This window comes from Dysidea avara, chromosome 13 (genome assembly GCF_963678975.1).
Source record: "Dysidea avara chromosome 13, odDysAvar1.4, whole genome shotgun sequence".
NCBI lineage: Eukaryota > Metazoa > Porifera > Demospongiae > Dictyoceratida > Dysideidae > Dysidea > Dysidea avara.
Window position 1 is genome coordinate 14,628,388 of NC_089284.1, and position 24,124 is coordinate 14,652,511.

A 24,124-nucleotide genomic window follows, 5' to 3' on the forward strand; every position below is an offset into this window, starting at 1 on the left:
AGATTTTATATAAACTCTTTGTTAGCTCAAATTTGAATAGGTCTTGTGAAGATTTAAATACATAGCAGATAAGATTTAACATTGATGTTAATGGTTTTTGAAATACAGGTACACTCTGCTGTACTTTACCTAGTAGTTTGACAAACCTCATAAGCCTTTTCAGATCCTGGGTTCTGTGCAACATACGCCTTACCAAGTGCTTCAGTTACACCTGCAGACATTAGAGTATGTAGACCTTCCTCTACATCACCTATTACCTCGATACATTGGAGGACATCATCAAACATTTCTGCTGAGACTGATGGAAAGCTGTTCACTATCTCCACAAAATTTGTAATCTTGTTGATCATTTCTGAATGTGCTGCGAGTTCTTTGTCAGTACAGTAACAAGCTAGTAATGTCACTGCTAACTTTTTATATGGGTTGTCTTGTGGTACGCTAGCACTGCAGAGGCCGCTACATCTGGATTACTCGTTATCAGTAACCTGCTGATAAAAGCGAACCCGATCGTGTCAAAAATACTCTTCCTTGCTGTGTCAGTGAGCTGGTCAGATTTCACAAGTTTCGCTACTACCAGCAGTGCAGCAAACAGTTCACTATCATTCCGAGAATCCTTTATTAGACGACGGTACTTCGTAATATCCATATTGCTCCTAGGACAAGTTCAGCAAGCTCACACTACCGTCGAATTCCAATTAACGACACCCCGGAATTCACGTGAACCACAAATTTTGGGGAGTGGTCTTTCTAGTTAGTAAATGATGGAGTACACAGAAGAAGAAGTACAAAGAGTTTACAGGACGTTTTATCCCAAGCTGCTAATAGTTTTACCCGTTGAAGGTTTAGTTTTGGATTTTTATCATCGAGAGCTACTTTCTGGCCATCAAAAGACCACAATTGATCATTACTCGACTGAGAGAGATAAGATAAAGTATTTCCTAGATAATGTGATCTATCGTAGTATACAGGTTGGTGAATATACACAGCTTAACGAAATGCTGATTGTTATGGGGAGAAGCGATGATGTTGTAGTCAAGTCTTTAGCCAATAAAATCAGGGAAGCTTTATGTGGACCAGATGATCACTCGTCATCTTCATGCAATGGTTAGTCAAATGTGTATAATTGAGATGTTCTAATAGAACAATCACCATTTTCCTAGTCTCGCGGCGCACAACCTCAAAATTTTGAAGTTGGGCACTGCGAGCTACCGTTGTTATTTTGTCGATTATATATATGTAACGTATTTCTGTTTTTATAAACCGTTAGTTCGTTGAAGATCACAGCTGATGAAAATTGCACAAATTTTTTTCACCATTGTATTATTAGGGAAGTTCAGTTGGCTAATATTGTGGCCACGCAGCTTTGTATGCCTTTACTTTGCTTGCTCAAGTATGTAAAACCAGGAACAACCTTCTAGTCACTTGTCCTCTTCGTGGAACTTTCATTGTGAGTAAAAGGCTATGGAGCAATACTGACTGAATGAAGAGCCGGCAAGATGAGGAGTGAGCACATGTACAATTTTTGCTGCCAGGTATAAGTCTTTGGTGAGTTTGAGGCAAGCTAGGGTTGGAACAAGCAAAGTGAACATCCCAGCAAAGCCAGGCCAACCCTAGCTCACCTCAAACTCATCAAAAACTTGCAGACAGTGAATAACATCACTTTGCTTAACACAAGGTTAGCATTAGGGTTAGAGTCTGGTTCAAGTTTGGTTTCTTCTTCACCTGGTCTTCTTAGTTACTTATTGAATCACATTTGTAAGATAGAAAAGTAAATGAGCTCGGGAGCTAGTAATGGTAGCGCAGTTGGTACCATGTTGGTCTTTCACAATGGTGGTCCAAGTTCGAGCCCTGGAAGTTTTGCTTCTTTTTTTTTTTCGTTTTGCCAACCTACGTATTTGTCTAAGTTTTTTTATTACATACGTATGGAACAGGTCCTTCCTATATAGCAAATATAATACTGTATATCAGTGCACATTGAGTTCAAAATGCTAAATGTTTTTATATGGATTTCACCTAGACACTTTAGGACTAACATGAGTATGATAAAATTTTGCTGCTATAAGGTGGTTGTCCTTTTTCAAAGGTAACTTGTATTAATAGAGTTCTTTTGGGGGCTTGAGAAACTCTTCTTTGTAAAGAGGTTAATGTCATTCATACAGAGAGTTCCACAATAATGCTGTGTTGAACTTATAATTACATTATTGTGCATATGCCTTTTATAGATGTACCTTTTCCCTTGGAATTCACTGTCAGTCAGGGTATAGAAATTGCATTTGGACAATTATTGGGAAAATTTCTGAAAGAATTTCAAAGACCCTCTCCATATGGGCCAAGTGTTGCAGCAGTTAAAATGTGGTGTAATAACCACTGTAAGGTTTACCATCATGAAGAATATGACTTTGACGTCTCTTCAATGGATGATTTGTTCTCAAGACTTGCTAACCTGACTTATTGCAACTTTTTAAATGTAGGACTGCTGGAATACTTGGCAAAAGTCTCTGAAAATGAGTGCCTGCAAGTGTCTGTAAGCAATTATAATGATACTTTCAATGATATCAAAGTGAAAGAAACCATAGAGATAACTAGATTTACATTTAGAGTAATGAAATGTGGCTGTCATATACAAAAGTATGATACTATATTTGCCAAGCTGGTGAATAAAGAAAAGATAACTTACGGAGAGCTGAAAAAGTTTGCAGTGGCTTTGTCTCATAGAGTTCTTTATGTCCAGTCCAACTCAGTCATTAGAAAGTTTTATAGAAAAGGTTGTGTATGTATTGGATTACTGATTCCCTCATGTTTGACTGGTGCTGCACTTCATGCTGCCTGCAGTAACACTGCAGTATTTGCACAACTTGGAATTAAATACATAATGATTGGGAAATACAAGATTGAGCCTCCTGTGACATGTGCAATAGGTATGCTGTACCGTGCATAATGTATTATGTTGTTGTTTAGTTGTTGTGTTGGTCTGTGGCCCAAGGGCGCAGGCATATGTGACCCACTGAGCAAAAACTGGCTGTTTTTGCACATGCCTCGAATTCCATTTTATTGCATCTCTGTAATCTATAGTAACCAAAGAGTGGACAGCCAAAGTTCCAGCCTTTTATGATGAATAGTCTTGGAGTTATAGCGCTAGACAGTTGGACAGTGATAAACTCCATTTGTACAGCAACAATACGGGAAATAAAGTACAGGCACTTAGTTAATCAATCATGACTCACAATTGAAATGAGCTACGAAGATGGGACTTGGCACCATGAACTGGTACATCAATCAAGGTATAGTGTTTTCCCTGTACTCTTCCGTGCTGACAAAGAAGAAGGCCATTCCAACTAAGAAATGACAATGGTGATTGTTGTTTTTACTGCATCGTATATAAACACCCATACCTCATGTATCCTTTGCTGTGTAAACACGAAACAAAGATTTTCGTACTCTCCATAAACAGGCGCATCCAGTGGTATATAGGTTTTATTGAGTCAAGCTTAATTTCAGTGCATACAAAAGCGATTAAAGTATGCGTAATTTTTTCATGTAGCACGCATATTTTTTACCCAGTGTATTTCAATACAGTTTTATGGCAAAATAGAATTTTGCAAAAACAGCCGGTTTTTGCTCAGCGGGTCACATATTGGTGTCTATTGTTAAAAGCACTGCAACTGCAACGTGATGCTGTACTCTTGGTAGTATCATGAAAGTTTGCACTGTCTTTCTGCCACAAACTATTGCCTGAGAAACAAGCCTTACTACGTTGGTAGTATTGGTTATATATAGTTCACCACAGTCAAGTTATGCTTCAGCCAAGCATAACTTGACTATAATGAACATTACAGGCTATACCACAGCAGATATCATGGACCTACCTTAATTACCTTAATACCCTTTGTCCTGTTTTGTGTCCCTTTATTTTTTCTCTGCTAGCATGTAGGTGAATAGTGCATCAACAGCTTCTCGTGTTAGCTATCACAAAAATCATCTGCGATTTCTTTAGTGAGTTATATTCTTAACAAAGCAATGATGCCAAACTTTGTTACATAATCCACACATTTTAGTTATCCTGATCTGACAGTTTTGCGCATAATTCATTTTAATGGAGCTTAAACCAAACTCCTCTGATTAGGATGAGTGACTCTTTAATTTGCAGGTCATCACATTGAATAGGCATTTAGGTCGTGTGTCATCTAGATCAGCAAGCCTCACCAGGTTTCTACCACATACCAACCACTATTGTCAATCTATACGTCACATTTGCAGTTTATAAGCCTTTCAATGTCTGATATCAATACTTGCATAGTAAGTACATTTGTTGTTCAGTGCTATGTACCTTTGAATCATTACAGAGGTGACTAATATAGGTAGTAAAGATTGCAGACACCTTTTAAAAGAAACCAGGTAGTATTCCTGTGGATTTCTCACCGTGTCCTGCTTTTGTTACCCCTGAAATCATCCAGTGATCATGATACTCCTATAAGATACATAAAATAATTCACAATGCTATTTGATGTTCTGAGCAGCCTTTGCTTGTTGTGTAAAAATCTATTAGTGTAAAACTAAAGACAATGACTTAGTTGCATAATGTAACCTGTATGAGACTAACTCTGTATGCTCATGTTTAAAACCATTGCATGCTTACTTAGAAACTCCTTTGGACTTGCTTTTGAAGTATTATGAAGATCTTCTACAAACATTGGACCCAATGGAGGTGGCAGATAAGTTGTTGCTAAAGACACTCTTAAGCATTAGCAGTTACAAAATAATCAACAATGCTCCATGTGATTATATCAGGAACAAGATTATTGTGGAACAGCTTCGACAAAAAGACACATCTTGTTTATTTATGTTTCTTGAAATACTGGAAGAAATTGGAAACTATGGAATAATTCATAATACATTAATAGATGGTAAGGATTGAATTGTATATATTCCGCACATACAAAGTGTCGAATTTGGATTAGTGTTGATGTACGTAGTGCCAAACAGTATAGTAGTACTGATCATGGAGGTTTGGGCTTTCTTGCCCAACAGTATCACCCAAAAAACAGCCTCGCCTTTCCTTTATGACTGCTTGGCAACATTTGTTAGGCATAGCCAATCCCTTAGAGCAACCCTAAACCCCTCCAACAATTTCTATAAAATTTAAAAATTTTATACTTAACAGAATTTTATGCTGCTGGCTAACCGATGCCTCCAGCCAAGCACTCGACAATAGATAAAGTTACAGGCTTGATTTTTCACTGTTTGACATCTCTTCATCCCAAGACATGTCTTTTCACCAACTGCAGTGCATACAAGATGGTGTATAATACATGCATCATGGACTTCCCTTTGTTCTTCTTTGTGTTCCAATTTCACTGACATCGTGATAGTGCAATATGGCTTCCCTGTGGCCATGTTGACTAGCCATCATGCTTATCGCTTGTATCCCCTGGATTGATTGCAGAGACATTTCTCATACTTTTTTTAGTTTGTGATGCCGTGTAACAGGTAGTTGAAAATGCAGCATAATGGCCACTTCACTTTTCAGTAATTGATTGTTGGAACATGCATTCGGATACAAAATTTAATTTTGTGATATATGCCTGGTACCATTCTTTTAAATGCAGGTTTAGTGGTCATAATTATGTTATTGAAAAGGTAAACAAACAAACAAGTGGAAGGAAAAATTTGGAATTTTAAGGGATAAAAGTTTTCCTTCTACTTGTAATTGATGATGCACATTTTTGCATACGGTACAAACTATACAAAGCCAGCCACATTGTTCTACTGCAGTTTAATGTTCATTGATTTCATTGGGAAGGTAGTTATCTAAAACTTTATCTGCATTTTAAACCAATGTAAATAAACCCTAAAGCAATACTTTACCTGCATGGAAGTTTTATGTCAGAACCTTCCATACAGGCTGCTTTTAGCATGAAATGTTGCTTGCATGATGAACAAATATACAGTTTGTTATGAGTCCAGTATCAATAGTGACTAATATATGTAACAATTAAAGAAATAAAATACAGGTACTATAGTGAACAAACTAATTATTATTAAACAGTACGGTAGTATTGTTTAAGTAGGAATTGCCCAAAAAGTGACACGCTACCTAAAATGCTGCTTTTAATAAATCATCCTTACATGACAAAAATCACCTTTATAGAATAATATCTGTCTATCTAACATCAAAACAAGCAAGCACTTACAGGCATTCAAATATACTTAGAAAAGACTAGTGTATAGAGCAAAAAAAGGCAGCCAAATTACTAGCCAATTAGAGTTAAAAGAAATCAATTTATGATGTAGCAAGTGTGAAAGTAGAAAGCACAGCTGAAAGATAAAGGTTTAATGTTAAACTTTTTGCTAATTCTAATTAGTTGTATATCAACATTCATTCTTGGCCACTTCAGATATCAGCTATTTCAATTTCCAGTTACTTTCATGGGTGCACTTGTTTTACAGCCAAGGTGTTCTCACATGGATCAAAAAACTTTAGTATATAGGTACATTAGGTAGTTGGATTAAGATTGATTCTTGGCCGCTCCAGATATCAGCTCTTTAAGTTATCAGTTATTTTTACATTTGTGAAGTCATTCTCTACAACTGAGCTGTTTTTTACAGTGGGTTACAGGTACTTGTAGTTTCTTGGACGTGCCTTTTTTTCTAGCGAAGGTATTTTTAGGGTGGATCAGTTGTATACCACAGCCTGAGCCTTTAATCTGAGGTGTGAAAGTGGTATATATATATAAACATATGTACGTATGTGACTAATGGCATGTTACATGTATTTAGCTCTCCAGTCTGCTGGATTTATGGTGGTAGCTGATATGTGTGGTGCTAAAGAAATTGATCAAAAGCTGATGCATGTAGAAGAGGCACCTTGGCCTTTAGCTCAGAGTTATTTGCAGAAATGCACCATCTATAATTGGCTAAATATGAATCTATCTTGTACTAAATGCTATACATGTACATTATCAGAGTCTACAAAACTGACACCCAACGTCCATTGTCTTTACTTACAACTTTTAGACAGTTTAAGCAAGTTGCTAGGATCATGTGATCCTAAAGTGTTAATTGAGAAGTGTATTAACCTCATGGCTAGTGATGTTCACAAGATCAGTTTATTTAGCACTGAGTTTCTTGAAGATCTGAGTGAATGTGGCACCACTATTGAAATGATCAGGAACTTGTTAGTTTATTCTAGTTGGTGTGACCTTTCTCTTGTTGATAAACTAGTTGAAATCTGTGATTGTTCTAAAGGTAGTGAATTGTTGGAAACATTTAGAAACCAATTCACTTTCGTCAAGACACGTGAGGATTATACTTGTCCTACCCCATGTTATCTTATGGCACCCAGTAGATCCAGCACTTATACTGTAATGGCCACCCGGTGTACATCAATTCAAAGCATAAATACAATAAAGTTGTTGATAACTGTGCAGTTTGAAATCACAGATTTGTCTTGTTTACTATTAGCCGAAATCGATGACCCAGTAATTTTGTACTGGCTTATCCCAAACACTGTTGTTTATCTTATTACTACCAAAGTACATCAGATCTCACAGCATTTATTGCAGAATGGTATATCAGAAGTAGCTGTGTATCCCAGTTTTACATCTGGCTGTATTAACTATGGATCGCTTGTTTCTGATGTAAGTTTGTACAGTAAACTACACAACTACACATGTGTATATTGCATATGTATCTTTATAGTAAAGCTCCTAAGCACTTTCTTTGTGCACTTTGTGATAAAAGCATGAAACTAATTCACAAGTTTGTATATACCATAAAGGTTATTTTAAGATCGGGAGCCACCCCAGATTTGACCTTTGGTGACCTTTGTGTCCAAATTTTTATGTAAAAATTGGCAGTTTTTCCTCTATTTCACTTATACATTGTTCAAAATCCACAAACGTTGTGCCAAATTAATGCTTTTACTCTAAATAGCAAGTTGATACTTACAGAAAGTCTGTAGCTTTCTCTATTCCGAAGTTATAGACATTTTTATAAATAACAAATTTCTTTTGCCCATGCATATACTTTTGATATGTAAAAGAAAGAAGATAGCTTATTCAATTATCATACTATTTGGCAGCTAATTAATCACCTCAATTGGGCATGAGCATTAGGAACAGACCCATGAACTATCAAAGGGTGCATATAGGGTAGTAGGAGTACAATATAGGAGGTGGGGAGGGATTGGGATAACCCACTTGTACAGTATATAAATTATACACAGTAGAGACCAATTTTAAATAATTTTATTAACCAAGTGGGTATAGGCTAAGGTTGTAACAAGGAACTTACAGAAGTGCAAAGATTATTTGCATGGCATCCCTATTACTGTTAGACTTGTACATACACTTACAGGTCAAGATAGTTATGTTGATAGTTTAGAACATGTACGTATCTATAAAATCACCTTAGGAAGAGTTTTATGTAGAATTGGTGTACTACGTACGTAGCATAGAAGTACAACATTTGATTATGTTTGAAACATATCTTATGCTTCTAATAGCTGGTTGGTCTAATAGCTACTTACATGTACATTCGATTTATTACATATTAGCTTCAAAGTCAAGGTTGATCTATTTACTGAGAAGTCTACTTATGCCATTTTGGTACAGCCATGCATGCAGTGACATTTCAATTTGTATTCCAATGTGTAAAGTCAAGGCACCTTGGGTGATATGTAATTATAGCTAACCTCTATATATAGGCCACAGTGAGACTAGCCGTGAGTTAGAAAGGCTCTATTACTTTATAGGTTAAAAATATTAAGGAACAAAATTTTCACAAATTTTGTGAGTGAATGATGAGAAATTTAATTGTGATCATGAATGAATATGGTTGAGTTTATAACATTATTTTGCTAGGCTGCACAATCTTTTGTAAGAAAATCGCTTTTTACATGACTTTGTTCATCCCAATAACAGGTTTGAATGGCAACAATAAAAATGAAGTATATCCACATTATCACCAAATGCTTATTAATTTTTAACATTCAAATATCAAAGAATATGAATATCCTGCTATACAGATTTATTAACAACCATCGTTCACAGATATGGAGAGGCAAACTACCTTGGAGCTATGTCAATAAAATTATATTATGGCCATATTATTATCTAATCCAAAACAGCCAAGCTATAAAAAAAAGAGTGCGGCCCTCAAAAAGGCTATGGTGAAAAAAGATGTGAAATCCAAGGTGGCGGCCAAGAAATGGCTGTGATGGTAGGTTAATGGTAAAAATTTTAATAACAACAATTCAGGTGAATTTTGGTGCCGCCTGGTCAATTGGCACAAAATTCACCTGAATTGTCGTTATTAAAATTTTTACCATTAACCTACCATCACAGCCATTTCTTGGCTGCCACCTTGGATTTCACATCTTTTTTCACCATAGCCTTTTTGAGGGCCGCACTCTTTTTTTACAGCTTGACTGTTTTGGATTAGATTTCACTTCTTTTCGTATTTGTATACCCCAAATAGGCCGGCTTTGCGGCTATTTTAACTAAGGCTCAAACGAATAGTAGCTTTTTGTATTCGAATATTTACTCAACTATTGTCCGAATACTCGAATATTCGGTGTAAGGTTTCATTGCTATGAATGCAATCCAGTAATTAAGGTGACCACTACCAAGAAACCTATAAAGAACCACAAACAAGTTTGTGGCTTCGTATAAATAACTTACTGAGAAGAAAAGGGTAGCATAGTGCCCTTTCTGAAAGGATTACCGCAGCGATATTGTGATGGAAAGTGTTTATAACAAAGTAGAAGTATCTGGAGTAAACCATGAATCCATATGAAGTCTTGTGCTTACGGCGATCTGCCACAGCATTAGTACATCTTCACCAATTAGTGGCTGCCTAATGCTATTTCTACTGTTCGCTTCTTCAACACCATTCTTTCCATTCAATGGCATCGTCTCCACTTCCTTAATTGCTTACAGCTAATCACGTGCCATTGTATAACAATCATGTGCGAATATTCGGGGGTTAATTTTATTATTCGAATACTATGCCAACGAATATTAATACGAATAATCGGTTATTCGTTTGAGCCTTAATTTTAACCTATCTTTTTTCTTTACCATTGAAAGAAGAGAAAGATGAAGTTTTTAAATACTTTAACTAGTTCTGATTTTATCAGTAAATGTACAAATTATATATATAATAATACATTTATTACATGTTAATTTTTCCCTTCAGATATAACTTTTTTGCAACTCTCTACAGGGTGATTTGTTTGTAGCTGAACTCCCTACAAGGTAACTTCTTCTAGCTGATCTTTCTACAGGGCGATTTGTTTGTAGCTGAGTTCTCTACAGGGTGATTTGTTTGCAGCTGAACTCTCTACATGGTAGTTTGTTTGCAGCTGAACTCTCTACATGGTAGTTTCTTTGTAGCTGAACTCTCTACAATGTGACTTCTTCTAGCTGAACTCTCTACAGGGTCACTTGTTTCTACAGGGTGACTTGTTTCTAGCTGAACTCTCTACAGGTGATTTGTTTGCAGCTGAACTCTCTACATGGTGGTTTCTTTATATAGCTGAACTCTCTACAAGGTGATACTTCTAGGTAATCTCTCTACAGGATGACTTGTTTCTAACTGAACTCTCTACAGGGTGATCTGTTCATAGCTGAACTTTCTACTGGGTGATTTGTTTGCAGCTGAACTATCTACATGGTAGTTTCTTTGTAGCTGAACTCTCACAAGGTAACTTCTTCTAGCTGATCTTTTTACAGGGCATATTTGTTTGTAGCTGAGTTCTCTACAGGGTGATTTGTTTGCAGCTGAACTCTCTACAAGGTGACTTCTTCTAGCTGAACTCTCTACAGAGTGATTGATTTTTTTGCAGCTGAACTCTCTACATGATGGTTTTTTTGTACCTGAACTCTCTACAATGTGACTCAGTAGTTCTTCTAGCTGAACTCTCTACAGATTATTTGTTTCTAGCTGATGTCTCTACAGGGTGACTTGTTTCTAGCTGAACTCTCTACAGGTGATTTGTTTGCAGCTGAACTCTCTACATGGTGGTTTCTTTGTAGCTGAACTCTCTACAAGGTATAACTTCTTCTAGCTGATCTTTCTAGAGGGTGATTTGTTTGTAGCTGAATTCTCTACAGGGTGATTTATTTGCAGCTGAACTCTCTACAAGGTGACTTCTTCTAGCTGAACTCTCTACAGAGTGATTGATTTTTTTTGCAGCTGAACTCTACATGATGGTTTCTTTGTAGCTGAACTCTCTACAAGGTGATTTCTTCTAGCTGATCTCTCTACAGGGTGATTTGATTGCAGCTGAACTCTAATTTGTTTGTAACTGAACTCTCTACAGGGTGATTTGTTTGTAGCTGAACTCTCTACATGATGGTTTCTTTGTAGCTGAACTCTCTACAAGGTGACTTCTTCTAGCTGATCTCTCTACAGGGTGACTTGTTTCTAGATGAACTCTCTACAGGGTGACTTGCATGTAGCTGAATTGTCTATCAGATTAACTGTTTGTAGATGAATTCCGTACAGAATATCTTGCAATGTAATATAATTCTATAATGGAGTAAGTTATAAACGTAGCTGAATGCTCTATTAGGGTGACTGTTCTATTAGAGTATCTCGATCTAGTATTTGCTACACGTAGTTGCCTTTCGAATCATAACTCAGTGGTTTGTAATCCGATTCTTCTGTACTACTGCAAGGACTTTCTATGATGCTTATTCCAGCTACATACTGATTTTCAGCTCATTGCTCTAAGCGGTTTGCCTGGTAGACGTGAAAACTAATAGTTTTTTTATTTATAAAAATCGATCGCGTAATTTTGACGCAGGTTGGGTTTTGTGTCATATCTCCATGGTCTTTATCTCGATTCCTTTCAAACCACAAAAAGGCACTCCTACGATGGTTACTCCATCTACATATCAATTTTCAACTCATTCCTCCAAGGGGTTTACCCTGTAGGCGTGACAGACCTTCGACTTTATTTTACGCACATAATCGGTCATAACTCCGTGAATGTTCATCGGATTCCTACCAAAGGTGGTACTGAATCCGCCTTAATGAGCCCTTCAAGTGTGCCAAATTTCAGCCCGATTGGAGTACGCATTCGTGTTTTATGGCGGATTTTGCGAAATGAAGATGAAGAAAAACACGAAGAAATTAAAATGAAATTGTGTTCACTCGTATCTCAGAAATGGCTGGAGCGATTTTCTTCAAATTTGGTATGTAGACTCCCATAACTGGGCAGCATGTCTGTAGCAAATTTGGTTCCAATCGGATAAGGGATCACAGAGCTACATAGGTGTGAAAATTGCATTTTCTTTCTTCCTGTTGATATACTCACGGTGTGGCATGCCGGCTTCTTGGGCCACACGACACACTACCGTGTGTCTTGATATAGTCTTTAGTTGTTGTTGTTTTTTTTAAAATAGCATAGCATTAGGATTAATATTAGAGCTGGGTGATATACCAGTATTGTTAGTAATCTGTGATATTTAAGTCATGCTGGTTTTGATACCGCCTGTTTTTTTTTAATACTGCCATACCATCTGGGCACTATGGCCTCCCGTGGGCTTGTTTCATCCCATATTTAGAATTTAGAAGGTAACCAGGCATGTGACAATGTTTGTAGGCAGGTGCTGATGTAGTCAGTTAACCAAACTATGTAAACAAGTTTGTGTTTGTGGTAATTTGTACCTGAGGTTTGCTGAGCTACCATGGGTATTTGGTGCTTTTGTTGAGGTAAATGGCTGTTACTTTAATACCAATGGCTTTACCATTAATACTGTGATATTTAGTAACACCGTGATATTTAGTAATACCGTGATACTTTTTATGGAAGGTATACCGTTTGCTATTTTTCAATACCGCCCAGCACTAATTAATATATTATGTGAATGTTTTAATCATACAGTAGGGACCACAAAGGAGTAGGCGTGGCCCACGAAATAATATCACCAAAAAACAGCCTCAATTTCCCCTAATGACGATCAGACAGTATTGGTTAGGTGAAACTAAGCCCAAGCAAGATTTCAGATCGACCCGAAACGCTTTCAACAAGTTGCTACGGAATTTTAAAAATAATTTATTTAACGGGATTTTCTACTGACTGAGTAAGTAAGTAACTGACTGACTGATGCCTTCAGACAAGCATAACTCAATAACAGCTAAGGCTACGGGCTTGATTTTTTCACTGTTTGACATCGCTTCGGCCCGACAGTTATGACAACATGTCTGAACATATGCCAAAGTGTTCAGACATTTCAACTTTTGGTCTGAAAAAGCCAAGTTCAATGTACAGTGAGTATTACTATAAAGTGACAGACAAGTGGCAAAAATTAAGTAAACGACCAAACCAATAAAATGCGAAATAAAATCCCAGTCATCTAGTATGAACTTGTCTAACTCCTTATCCTCCTTGTCAATATCTTCATCACCGGCATCATATTCCTTTTCATCACCATCAAGCACCACCACATCACATTCCAACGTGCTTAACTTTTCTTGGACATTCCTGCATCGTGCTCTGCTGACCAGAACACTGCAGAGTGGACTGCTAACCTACAAGAGATAATAGTTAGCTAACACTAAAGTGGTACACAAGATGCGGGCCAGCTAATCTTGCTCTCTAAGCAAGCCAGCCTTAGCCGCACACCCGTATTACGAGCGTACAAAGCTAGAATTAAAACTTATCATACCAATTTTCCTATTTTTCAACAAATAATGCTATGAATAACACGAAGAATAGCACACCAACAACAGTCATTCAACAAAAATAACGCAAGAGCAGTACAATTTTTGGCACCATGAGGGAAATACAGTACAGCTCACAGGTAACGTCACGAGTATACACATGCGAGTAAAGTTCGCATCTTCTCGCGGGATCATTCTTTTGCAATGTACTGTACAATACCTGTGGAATATCGCGTGGATATGCACTAGCCACGCGAGAAACTCCCCGCACATGAGAACACTCGCTACTGAGTTTAGTAACTTCATACAACACTTAAATCACATAAACATTTGTGATCGGTCCCATAATTATGTTCGTGCAAGCCTAGCTAGCTAATTATACAGTAGAATGCAATAAACGCACGCTGGGCCCACAGGACGCAATGGGTGGAATATTTACGAAAATGGAAAAAAAATCCGTAAATTCTAAAGCGCTTGTTTCACAATGAAGGAAAGTGATAACACCAAAAACCTTGGTAGCATCGTGATCTCAAAAGCAAAAGGAGTTCCAAAATCTTTGTTTCATGTCAGTACTCTCAAGGAGACAGAAGATATCAGCGTTAGTCTGCCTTGCGTTGGACGAGAGATTCACTTTCGTTCGCCTTCGCCGGTCCCCCGTGGACTTGGGAAAGGCCTGGAAGACAAAACTTACCCAGCAATGGATTTGCTTGTTCATGGAGAATTCGATGGTGCAAGTTTCATCTTGGTAGAGGACTGCATCCGTATGTTATGATCGTTTTATTAAACGCCTGTAGTTTATTGTCAATGTACAAATCGATTTTTTGCTGTTAGCACTTCGTAGCGCTGTAACTTCAAAATTTCTTGGCTTCTAGAGTTGAAACTTCGGTTGACCATTCCTTTAACTATCTCGATAAAGAAAATACGAATTAGAAAAATGCACTAACTGGGGTTCTGTGGCATTGCTTGGCGACCAATCCATCTAGGTTTACGGTAGCTATACTGCTAGCTACAGCAGTGACTGTAGTCCGTGACAGAGTCAAGGTCAAGTCAGTAGCTAAGTTACCAAGTATTCGGTAGCTACAACACAGGCATTGCAATAGGAGACTTCACAGCTGGCGGAACTGAGCCAGTGCCGCCTCCCAAGACTATAGGTGAGACCTATTATATATCTGGTCTTGCGTGACGCTCTCGAGTAAAGTTAGCTATCGTGGAGCATTACTGTAGCCTTGCTGCATCTACACGGGTCACTCGAGCGCACATCATGCGTGTACATGCGACGTTACCCGTGAGCTGTACTGTATTTTCATACGTGAAATTTAGCACTTGCTCATAGAATTGTCTCGCATCCGATCCGACTTCGATCGATTTGTAACAAGCAATTCACAGCAATCTATACCCGCGTGTGGAAGGCTTTCCTTTAAGTCACTTTGGCAATGGATAACTAGCATTTTTAATGGCTTGGACACTATGTCCACACAAAGTCATACTTTGTCAGACATTTGCTAATAATAATCGGAAATTGTCCGATGTCCGACTGTAGTTTCAGGTTCTGTAAAATGGATACTTCACTTTTCAGATGATAATTTGGGGGCGCGGTGCCATTTCAGATGTGGTATGCGTGGGTTCACCAGTCATAATTATTATTTACAAAAAAAAGTTAACAAACAAGTACACAGAAAAATTTGGAATTTTCAAACTAGAGTAGGGACCATAACACATCGATAAAAAGTACTGAAACAAGCTGGAGTAGTGCACAATATTAATTCACAGTAAAACAATAAGAAGTGTTATATTCCTACTGTGCATTTCCATTATGGTATCTTGAGCACAGTAGGGACATAGCACTTCTTATTGTTTTACTGTGAATTAATATCGTGCACTACTCCAGCTTGTTTCAGTACTTTTTATCGATGTGTTATGGTCCCTACTCTAGATGAAATTTCCAAATTTTTCTGTGTACTTGTATATGCTGTATTCACTTTATTCTCCTGCAGACTATACAAAGTCTATACTGGATATCACTTAATCTGTTATACAGGATTTAATCAGTGCATATATTGCTGAATATAGTTTTCCTAATCTGAAAATTAATACAGTTGTATATAAACCATGCTACTTAAACATATGATGTAACCTGATACTATACAGAGTTACTGTAATCACCTCAGGTTTATTTTGCTGTGGTATGTAGGACAAGCAGGCTTTGACCATGCAATACAGTTATTTGAATTTGCTGTTCCAGTGTCCCTGGAATGAAGAGGTGGTTTCTTTACACGGGTAGCTACTCCACTGTATGTGAAAACACTGTAGTATATATACATACAACTATCATGCATGATATACGTATGTGGGCAGGTGAAAATATGATCTTATAAATGACTGTAGCTTTTAAATAGAGAAAGCTACAGAGTTTCTGTAAGCACAGATATATGACTCCTAATAGGGATTGGAAACAGTGTCACGTGCAAGTAATAGGCTTGTTTCGAATGTTACGGATGGTTTCCGTAATTTGTATCGTATACTAATTTAATTGTCCCCTAATGAAGTATTAAAGGTTTTACGAGAGTGATTTGGAACCTAAGAGCGAAGTGTGCTACCATCCTACTAGCTTTGTTCCACAGCTTTGACATTAGATTAAAGCTTGAAAGACAAATGGTTACGCATTACGCTAGACAGCAGCTGTGCAGAGTTAGGAGAACAGAAACACGATGGTACTATAACACCTAGCCAAGTTGTAACCAAGGAAATAGGCATTGTTTAAACTAGAAGTGTGGCTTACAAACCATTCTGTTTAATTCTAATGACCAAAGGGGTTCTAAAAAGCCACGTATCGTCAATACCAGAAGGTGTACACAGCTGCTACAGGAACAGAAATGTACCTTGGTGTAGAAACGATACCGAAATGGCACAATATTACGAGTTTTTTCTGTGGGAAAGGCCAGTCAGTGACTTCCACCAAAGCAACTTATATCGCTCAACCTTAGAGAACTTTCATATTCTACTAAACCTACACTGATAGTTTACAGTAAAGAGAAATGTTAGTCTTTTCATGCTCTTCAAAGCAGTAACAAGCATCTAGCCAGTGACGTCAATTGTACAGGTAGTATATACTAGGCGCGTGATGCTGTTTCCAATCCCTATTAAGAGTCATATATCTATGCTGTAAGTATCAACTTGCTCTTTAGAGTAAAAGCATTAATTTGGCACCAAGTTTATGGATTTTGAATCATGTATAAGTAAAATAGAGGAAAAACTGCCAATTTTTTAGTATAAAATTGGTCACAAAGGTCAAATTTGAGGTGGCTCCTGATCTTAAAATGACCTTTGTGGTATACACAAACTATGTACCAAGTTTCATGCTTTTATCAAAAAGTGCACAAAACTTGCTTTTTTTTTTTAGGCTTAGGAGCTCTACTATTATATACAAGCCAAAAGCTGTCCATCTGACTCTCTGACCATCAGCATTCCTTCAGCATCCAGCGGCCGGCTATCCTTGCATGTATCAGTGTAGTTAGTGTTAGAACAGTCATGTGCATGCGACATTCAGCAACTAATTGAAGTAAAATATTGCAAAAATTGATTTCAAAATAGTACAAATGCCTCTAGTTCTTCTATTTACCTGTAAGAAAATTTTTTAAAAAGTGGAAGACAAAAGCCAGCATATACAAATACAAAAAGAATTGATATGTAATTTAAAAGCAGCCAAGCTGTAAAAAAGGTGTAGTCTTCCAAAATAGGAAAAAGATGTAATGTAATATCAAATGTGACGGCCAAGAAATGGCTGCAATATCAATTGATTTGTACTGTCACATTTTAGTGACAGTAACTACAATATTTTTGCAGCCATTTCTTTGCCGCAATGACATCTTTTTCATAGATTAGTTGGAAAAGGCGGATGCAATCGGATGCGGGCACAGACGTGGACACAGACCTTTTCAAAAAGCACTTTTACATTATTTTATATAATAGTTATTTTTCATACCTACCAGCACTCCACAGAATGCCAAAGACCATATCATACAGTACAATAGTACTGTATAGTAGGGACATCGAAGGTGTGGGGGTGATCCGTGATATAATATGACCCAAAAACCTGCTGCGATTTTTCCTCACAATGACATGACAGTATTGGTTGGGTAATATCAAGCCCAAAAGTGTCTTCAGATTGACCCAAAATGTTTCCGTCAAGTTGCTACAGAATTTTTTTTAATTTATTCGTCAGAATTTTCTACTGCCTGACGCCTTCAGTCAAGCGTAGCAGAAAACTGGCTACAGCTACAGCCCTAATTCTTTTGCAGAAATGTTTCTAGCTCGCTTAAGAAAAAATCTTTGGTATATTGATAAACATACAATGCTTCTTTACCATCGCCATCAGTCAAGGTTCTACCGCTAAATGTTAATAGACTACAATACAGCTTCCATCTACCAGTGTATATTGCATCAAACTATTTGAATACATGTGGTCGCCAGTTGCACCAAACTATTTGAACACACATACATGACTCGCTGTTGATATTGATCAGTGAGAGCAACTATATAGCAATGTGTAAGTTAATATAGTTTATTTATTAACAATGAGTCGGGTCATCCAGGTCCCACTTCACAGCAGATTATTCGGGTCTGACCCCACGTGCTAAATTAAATGTGGACGTGTTACCACATGTCATAGCATAGCCCTACTTCTTTCGTGAGCCACGCCCACTTACGTAAATTACTGTCTGTAGACATATGGTAGCTATGCCCATTCATCAGTCTGTAAGTATGCATGAATCCACATCCATTGTCTGCACGCTTATGTAGAGCCACGCCCACTGATCAGTTAATGTATGAGTCATAATCTAGTATAATAGTGCTGTGATTAACTTTTTTAAATATTGTGACTGGTTTTGTGAAAAGCAGGCTATTTAGAGGTCATGAGCTTGTAAAAAAACTTCACAAACAAGTATAAGAAAAATTAGGAATTTTAAATTAGAGTAGGGACAGTGTATAGTGCTGCAATAGAAAGTACTGAAAATTGAGTATAGCACAGTAGGGATATTCACCTCTTATTGTTTTATAGTATTTGGACATTACATACTACTCCGATCCGGCTTGTTTCAGTACTTTTTATTGCAGCACTATACACTGTCCCTAGTAAAATTTTAATAACGACAATTCAGGTGAAATTGGTGCCGAATCTTGGGGAAGCAACACAAATTCACCTGAATTATCATTATTAAAATTTTTGCCATTAACCTACCATCACAGCCATTTCTTGGCTACCACCTTGGATTTCATATCTTTTTTTACCCTGGCTTTTTTGGAGGCCACACCCTTTTTTTTACAGCTTGGCTGTTTTTGATTAGATATAATAACTAGTCGATCAACCTTTTAAATGCTGGAAGAATGATGCAATCAACTGTTAGAAGTTAATGGCCACATAGAACTGGATAGATGTGTACTACAAACCATGAAGGGTGATCACTATGTGATTAGTAGGTAATCACACACATTTCCGTTCAATTATGGAATAATTGTACTCGTAACAGCCAAAGTTGCACTCAGTTTCGCCTCATGCAATTTTGACTGATACCCGTACAATTATCCCCTAATTGCACTCAAATGTGTGATTACCTATACAAATCACTTTAATACAAAATTATTTATTGCTATGTAGCTTTTTTGTCACTACAATTTGGTATACTGAAATACTACAACTAGGGCAATAGAGTCCTGCAGGTTTAAATGTAATAATTATATTACAAGTATATACAAAAACACTGATGAGTCTGCAGTGTTGGGGGTAATGCGTTACTTATGTAATGAGTTACATATTATTACTTTTTGTGGTAACTAAGTAATATAACGAAATATGCTAAAAAAATCAGTAATATAACTTATAGGACTTTATGTGGGCGAGATCAAAGGCATAAGTGTACTGTAAATTTCATAAAGTACACTCTTAGCTGGCCAACTGCTTCATCGACCACAAAGAGTGCTTTATTGCACTGCAAAGAGTGCTTAATTGAACGAATAAAGCACTCTTTGCGGTGCAATAAAGCACTCTTTGTGGACAATAAAGCACAGTTTCCCACGTGCCTTAGTGTAGGCTAATAGCCTACAGGGCTCGCACCAATACGACTAATCACCCAAGCCGGTGAAGGCTGATAGCCTCGCTGCACTGAGTGATCAATCACCCCAGCCAATACGAGTTTTACCACTGGATTGCTTTTATAGACATACCTAAATGCTTCGATGATGGGTGGGAGAAGGTAACGTTGCTGTTACGTTTGTTAATGTAAACGGACAAGTCCTGGAGATATCACGGAAATACTTCACCATGTGACTCACAATAGAATCAATTGTGGGTTGCGAGCAAAACCTGCCAAAAGACACAATGAATGTCTACCATGCCAAACTATGGTGAATTACGCGTGAGTTACTTTGTTAAACTGGTTTGTGTGTGTTCAGGCTGCTAATAGTTCGTGCAATGCGTGTTAATTACGAGTTCTAGTGTACGGTAAAGCTACACGAGTAGAAAGTTCCATAAATCATTTAAAGCATAGCTATATGAAAAATAAAGTACGAGGCGCGTGGCCAAGATGCTACTAAAGCACTCGGCTTCGGCTTCGCGTGGCCAAGATGCTAATAAAGCACTCAGCTTCGCCTCATCCTTCACCTCGTGCTTTATTAGCATCTCGGCCGCACGCCTCGTACTTTATTTTTCATGTAGTACTTGCGGCTATGCTTTAACATATACTAAAGTTACTTTCCTTTCAAATGTTACCTAAGAAATGAAGTTACTGTAATGAATTTAATATTTAGTAATCTTATTACTACAAGTAATAAAGTTACTATCTCGTACTGAGTAACGCCCAGCCACAACGAAGTAACGAAGCCCACCTCAATTAATGAATGAAGCCTCTTGAATACAAGATTCCAACAACGCAATCATGTCATGTGATAAGGTGGTATTTGTGCACATGACAGCTTGAGGCTGTGGACATAAAGTAATATAATATGTAATATTGTTATAGTTACTTTATTTTATGGGTAATATGTAACTGTAACTAAATGGTTTTAATTGCAAGTAATATGTAATATGTAATGAGTTACTTTAAAAAAGTAATTGCCCCAACGCGGTGGGTCTGTGACACTGCATATGTGTGTGGTTGTATCTTGTACATTTCCTCAGCCAGGGAAGAACAGCACTGCCGATTGGCTTGAGATTAACTTAATAGATGAAATCAAATACTCACAAGGAGGTAACTCTACCATTTATCAAGCTACTGCAGTAACAGCTAAAGAAGCAGTGAAAGAAGTAGGCAAGGCTGCTACTACACAAGCTACAACTACAACAGCTAAAGAGGCAGTGAAAGAAGTATGCAAGGCTGCTACTAAACAAGCTGCAACTTCAACAGCTAAAGAAGCGGTGAAAGAAATAGGCAAGGTTGCTACTAAGCTAGCTGCAACTACAACAGCTAAAGAGGCAGTGAAAGAAGTAGGCAAGGTTGCTACTAAGCTAGCTGCAACTACAACAGCTAAAGAAGCAGTGAAAGAAGTAGGCAAGGTTGCTACTAAGCAAGCTGCAACTACAACAGCTAAAGAAGTGATGAAAGAAGCAGGCAAGGCTGCTACTAAGCAAGCTGCAACTACAACAGCTAAAGAGGCAGGGAAAGAAGTAGGCAAGGTTACTACTAAGCAAGCTGCAACTACAACAGCTAAAGAAGTGGTGAAAGAAGTAGGCAAGGCTGCTACTAAGCAAGCTGCAACTACAACAGCTAAAGAAGTGATGAAAGAAGCAGGCAAGGCTGCTACTAAGCAAGCTGCAACTACAACAGCTAAAGAAGTGATGAAAGAAGCAGGCAAGGCTGCTACTAAGCAAGTTGCAACTACAACAGCTAAAGAAGTGGTGAAAGAAGTAGGCAAGGTTGCTACTAAGCTAGCTGCAACTACAACAGCTAAAGAAGTGGTGAAAGAAGTAGGCAAGGCTGCTACTAAGCAAGCTGCAACTACAACAGCTAAAGAAGTGATGAAAGAAGTAGGCAAGGCTGCTACTAAGCTAGCTGCAACTACAACAGCTAAAGAAGTGGTGAAAGAAGTAGGCAAGGCTGCTACTAAGCAAGCTGCAACTACAACAGCTAAAGAAGTGATGAAAGAAGCAGGCAAGGCTGCTACTAAGCAAGCTGCAACTACAACAGGTAAAGAAGCAGTGAAAGAAGTAGGCAAGGCTGCTACTAAGCAAGCTGCAACTACAACAGCTAAAGAAGTGATGAAAGAAGCAGGCAAGGCTGCTACTAAGCAAGCTGCAACTACAACAGCTAAAGAGGCAGGGAAAGAAGTAGGCAAGGTTACTACTAAGCAAGCTGCAACTACAACAGCTAAAGAAGTGGTGAAAGAAGTAGGCAAGGCTGCTACTAAGCAAGCTGCAACTACAACAGCTAAAGAAGTGATGAAAGAAGCAGGCAAGGCTGCTACTAAGCAAGTTGCAACTACAACAGCTAAAGAAGTGGTGAAAGAAGTAGGCAAGGTTGCTACTAAGCTAGCTGCAACTACAACAGCTAAAGAAGTGGTGAAAGAAGTAGGCAAGGCTGCTACTAAGCAAGCTGCAACTACAACAGCTAAAGAAGTGATGAAAGAAGTAGGCAAGGCTGCTACTAAGCTAGCTGCAACTACAACAGCTAAAGAAGTGGTGAAAGAAGTAGGCAAGGCTGCTACTAAGCAAGCTGCAACTACAACAGCTAAAGAAGTGATGAAAGAAGCAGGCAAGGCTGCTACTAAGCAAGCTGCAACTACAACAGGTAAAGAAGCAGTGAAAGAAGTAGGCAAGGCTGCTACTAAGCAAGCTGCAACTACAACAGCTAAAGAAGTGATGAAAGAAGCAGGCAAGGCTGCTACTAAGCAAGTTGCAACTACAACAGGTAAAGAAGCAGTGAAAGAAGTAGGCAAGGCTGCTACTAAGCAAGCTGCAACTACAACAGCTAAAGAGGCAGTGAAAGAAGTAGGCAAGGCTGTTACTAAGCAAGCAGCTGCAAATGCAGTTAGACAAAGCCTTAGAGTGTCTGTTGTCAGTGGACTGCTCATTGAAAGTGGACTTTATACTGCACAGATGGCTAGAGCTGTATATAAACATGCAAATGGTCAAATGGATCCAGAAGAGTTTGTGGACTTTACTATTGAGCAAACTGCTACCTCAGGTGGTAGTGCAACAGGAGGAATTAGTGGATCGTTAGTAGGGGTTGCAGCTGGAGCAGTAGTGGGTTCTGTTGTTCCAGTAATAGGTACAGCTATTGGGGCTTTTGCTGGAGGGTTATTGGGAGGCATCGCTGGAGGTGTGGGAGGTAGTTTATTGAGAAATCAAGTTGGTGGGTTAATTAATTCAACCCGAGAAAACAATAGATGGAAACTAAACTGTAACACTGCAAATGATATAGCTGTTGCCCCTAATAATGAACTGATAATTTTGAACAGTTTTTGTCCGAAAGCCCTTGTAGTAAGTACTGAACTTACTGTAGTAAAAGAATTATCATTTTCTAATGCTGCAATTGCCAAACCCTCAGGTATTGCTGTGAGTGATACTACTATGGCAGTTGGTGACAGAAGTAACCATGTTGTAAAAATCCTTTCATTTGAAGCAAAATATTTATCAATGATAAAATTTACTACAGAAAGCAAAGGAGATGACTTTCCATTTAGATTGCAATTTAACAGCAAAGGTGTATTGTATGTATTGGACCTTTGTAACAGTAGAGTTCAGGCTTTTGATACCACTAAAAGCAATGCATCACGTGGCATAATTGGCTCTCAAGGATCTGATCCCGGGCAATATCAGCAGCCAGAATGCATTGCTGTAGATGGTAGTGATAATGTGTATGTGACTGACTGTTGCTCCAAGTGCATAAACATGTACAGTAGAGATGGCCATGCATTTTTATGCAAGATTGACTGTGTGTGCAATCCATGTGTTATTGCTTTTTCCCCAGATAATCATTTGATAGTTGGTGACCATGAGAATAACTGTATTCGTGTGTTTGGTTTACCATACAAGAACAGCTTCTTCAAAGGCTTGTTTGGTTACGATGTGAAAGAGCACTCATGCAAACTAATTAACATATTTGGAGCTGCTGGTAGTAAAAAAGAATTTAATGAAATCAGTGGTATAGTGGTTAACAGTAATGGCACATTATGTGTAGTGGAATCAAAAAATGGCCGTCTACATTTGATAGGCACCAGTATATGGAGGAGGACAATGGATGAAAAGTATATCAAGGAGTATGAGGAGAAACTTGTTACTAATGCTACAACAAAATTGCAATTATGCATTTGATCTTTATACACACATGCATGCACACAGGGCTGGATGCCAGTTTGTTGCTTATTTTCTGTGTTTATATCTATAGTTGTATATACTTACATGTATGTTACTATTGGACAAAATACTATGTCACGCATAGTATGCTTTGAAGTTTAGTCG

General features: G+C 38.0%; 1 protein-coding gene across 1 annotated transcript; it reads left to right on the plus strand.

Moving 5' to 3' along the window:
- The first annotated feature begins 735 nt into the window (after window positions 1-735).
- LOC136242274 (uncharacterized) lies at window positions 736-23,977 on the plus strand. Its single transcript, XM_066033686.1, has 5 exons — window positions 736-1,104; window positions 2,223-2,918; window positions 4,641-4,904; window positions 6,778-7,637; window positions 20,846-23,977. The coding sequence occupies exons 1-5, from the start codon at window positions 759-761 to the stop codon at window positions 23,975-23,977; spliced, it is 5,298 nt and encodes a 1,765-aa protein (XP_065889758.1). The 5' UTR covers window positions 736-758.
- The last annotated feature ends 147 nt before the right edge of the window (window positions 23,978-24,124 follow it).

Excerpts from the sequence above, each read along its gene's own strand:
- LOC136242274 (XM_066033686.1), top strand. The coding sequence starts at position 759 with ATGATGGAGTACACAGAAGAAGAAGTACAAAGAGTTTACAGGACGTTT. Across the intron at positions 1,105-2,222 it reads CTCGTCATCTTCATGCAATG|ATGTACCTTTTCCCTTGGAA; the intron begins GTTAGTCAAATG and ends TGCCTTTTATAG. Across the intron at positions 4,905-6,777 it reads TCATAATACATTAATAGATG|CTCTCCAGTCTGCTGGATTT; the intron begins GTAAGGATTGAA and ends ACATGTATTTAG.